Raw genomic sequence first — 3,082 nt, 5'->3', positions numbered from 1 at the left:
TATACGTAAATAATATATATAATTATATATATAATATGTATCTAATATATATAATATATACATATGTCTAATCATATATAATTATATAATTTAGGGATGCGCCGGATATCCGAAAAGTATCCGGTATCTAGTATTATCCGGCACTTTTTTACTATCTGATCGAATAGTCGGATATCATTATAGTATCCGAGAATATATCCGGTTGAAATTTTATATCATTAAATTATTGATTTTTTATTATATAAATATTCTAGAAATAAATATGCATATTCCTAATGTTAAATTATCTTAAACAGTATTGCAAAATTACAATTTTTTTCCTACATGTTTTTTTTTTTCAATCCGGTCAGATTCCGGGAAATTGTCTTCTAAAAAAAAAGTTCAGCCACAGAAGATATATCTTATATTAAAATTTTTTCCCGAGATTATATTTTAATTCGAATCTAATTTTAAAACGATTGAAATAACATTTATATTAAATTAAATGGTACAGTTAATATTTAAAAATCGATTGATATGATCAAGTTGAGAAGTATGTCATATCTATTATGATTTTTTTGTTTGCTAAGTATGCCTTTAGTTGACTACAATTTTTCTAGACATCAAAACTGATAAGTATTCGCGTAATAAAAATCATGTTTATACACATTAAAAAAAACAATTTACAATATATAGATTTAAAAATTTTTTTAATACGCATATGACGTCCATTATTGTGATATAATTGAAAATTTTCAATATTATATCTGATTATATTGAATTTTTTTCAATATTATATCTGATATATCGATATGGGATATTGTTGATAAAATTATTTCGTTATTCAGTCTCCAATTTAGAAACATCGTCTTTTTCATAATTTTGATTCAATTTTTTTCGAGCTGTGTGTGACTTGTTCTATAGTTCTGATTTTATCTGTTTATGATAGATACACAATTTTCTTTATAATTCAGTTTTCTTCTGTCAGATTTCTTCAAAATTAAATCCAGAGAGGTACGGATCGCGTAATGAGCTCGAGATGACATTGTCTAAAGATACATCTATTTATTGTAAAATCTTCTTCACTCAAATCCATTCTACCGTATAAAGGTATTACTATCCTAGCGCGTACCAAAAAAATCATAATGTCATTTTATAAAATATTATTAAATTGAAACTTAAATTGCATATAGTGCATACATTATGATTATAAAACGCTTTGCTACGGAATTAATAAATTAATAAATTCGAAAAAAATTATCGAATTTATAAAAGAAATCACCTTTTTCCCTGTAGATCATCAAGCTGACCAGATAAAATTGCAGCTAAAGCAATTGCTCCATAACAATCATAGTAACATTCAGATTTGTGCAGTTGTATGGATGCAGAATGAATCAATTCTGGAGTTACCGAAATAAACCTGTCGATCACGCAATGCGGCATATTTCTTAAAGGACATGCTACATACTCTTTCGTAGGAATATTCAATTCTTTAGGTGAATCCGTTTGTTTTTTCACCTCTTGGAATAAATCAGAATTTGTACCACGAACTTCCTAAGAATTAAGATTATAATTCAAATAATTTATTTAAGTGCATACAATCTTTTTCTTAATATATACTAATTAGTGAAACAGTAATGGATAAATTATATATATATAGAAGAACTATTAACTTACAATAACTGTTATTTTTGAATTGCACCCTTTAATAGCTATTGCAATAGCTGTTGTTAATCCGCAACCTTCAATTGCCGTTGGCAAAAGTACCACATCAATTTGTTGTTCCATGATTTCTATGCCCAAGGTGGCTTGACCAATAAGCATGTTTGGATGATCGTTCCTATCGAAGAAATATTAAATAATTCACTTATTTTTAACGAAATGAGTGTATCCTTTGTAGCAATAATGAAATATGATAAAAAAACTATTAATTAATGTCCTTCTATTATCATATTAATTAAGTAAAAGTACCTTTTCGTTAAGAAATATTTTTATCAATATTATGTATCTATTTTCTGTATGCTTGTAATTTATCACTCAAAAATTAGTTAATTTGATATTTGAATATTGATGAAAATTTATTTTTTAACGAAAAAATATTTTTATTTATTACGAATATCGAATTCGATGGGATGCACTAGTAGCGCATATTAATGCCGTTGCGTACTGACTTAATCTGAACATAAAAATAAAATTTAAATATTTTCAATGTTAAAAAACATATTTTACTTAATAACATAAATTTTAACGCATATTAAGAATTTCACAATTTAACCTGTTTTATATTTATATAACACATCTTTATGTCAACTTAATCAACACACAATATTTAAAAAATATGTGTTAAATATTTTTTTATTGTATGCTGATTGGGAATTTGTGTATGATGATTTAATACGCACTAGTAAGCAATTAATGCGTCCAATCAAATTTTCATAAGATTTTGTTAAAGAAGAATACCCATCAAAATAAAATAAGTCTTCTCTCATGGCGATATCTAAAGCGGTACGATGAGCTTCTAGTAAAGTATCACCTCTGACAATCACTCGTGATAATGGATATCTTTGACAGATCTTGATTTTTTCTTCTATCGTTGTTGTCGGCAACACCACCGTTATCGGTATGTTATATCGATGTGTATAATGACAGAGAATAAATGCAAAGCTGCCCGTTGAGATTGTTATGACACCTTTGCATTTCTGCTCTTTTGATAGGTGTAGTAAACTGTAAATCACGCCGCGTGCTTTGATGCTATCGGTAACTTGATAAAGTTCCTTCTTCAGATAAATATTGAAATCATTTCTGTCGAGTATGCGTTCGCTCTAAAGCAATCATATTAGATTAATAAATACTCTTAAGATTCTTTATTTATATTTTGCAAGAGAAAGAGACAGAGAGGAGGAATGTAGGGATCAAATTGATATTTTTTTATTCTAAAATTTAATGCAATTTTGATATAATAATTAATTATAGAGTGATAAAAAAGTACATTTTTCTGCTTTATATGTTTCCATTTCTTTTTTACAAGCAGAAATAAAAAAATAACAATTTTTCGATTATGTTGTCGTTGTAGCAAATATGTAATATATATTATATATATAAT

At 26.5% G+C, this 3,082-nt stretch overlaps 1 protein-coding gene across 1 annotated transcript in view; it reads right to left on the bottom strand.

Annotated features, from left to right (window-relative positions):
- Nucleotides 1–1,257: 1,257 nt before the first annotated feature.
- Nucleotides 1,258–3,082, bottom strand: part of LOC108685672 (L-threonine dehydratase catabolic TdcB-like) — a 3,070-nt gene continuing 1,245 nt past the window's right edge. The window contains exons 3-5 of the mRNA XM_018190567.1: nt 2,440–2,801; nt 1,657–1,819; nt 1,258–1,533 (exon numbers count right to left, since the gene is read on the bottom strand). Coding sequence (XP_018046056.1) covers nt 1,258–1,533; nt 1,657–1,819; nt 2,440–2,801 — 801 coding nt within the window. The remainder of the gene's footprint in view (nt 1,534–1,656; nt 1,820–2,439; nt 2,802–3,082) is intronic.

Source organism: Atta colombica, unplaced genomic scaffold, assembly GCF_001594045.1.
Source record: "Atta colombica isolate Treedump-2 unplaced genomic scaffold, Acol1.0 scaffold155, whole genome shotgun sequence".
In the NCBI taxonomy this organism is placed as follows: Eukaryota; Metazoa; Arthropoda; class Insecta; order Hymenoptera; family Formicidae; genus Atta; species Atta colombica.
Note: the sequence above shows the minus strand (reverse complement) of the source record. Positions and strands in the feature narration are given on the sequence as shown.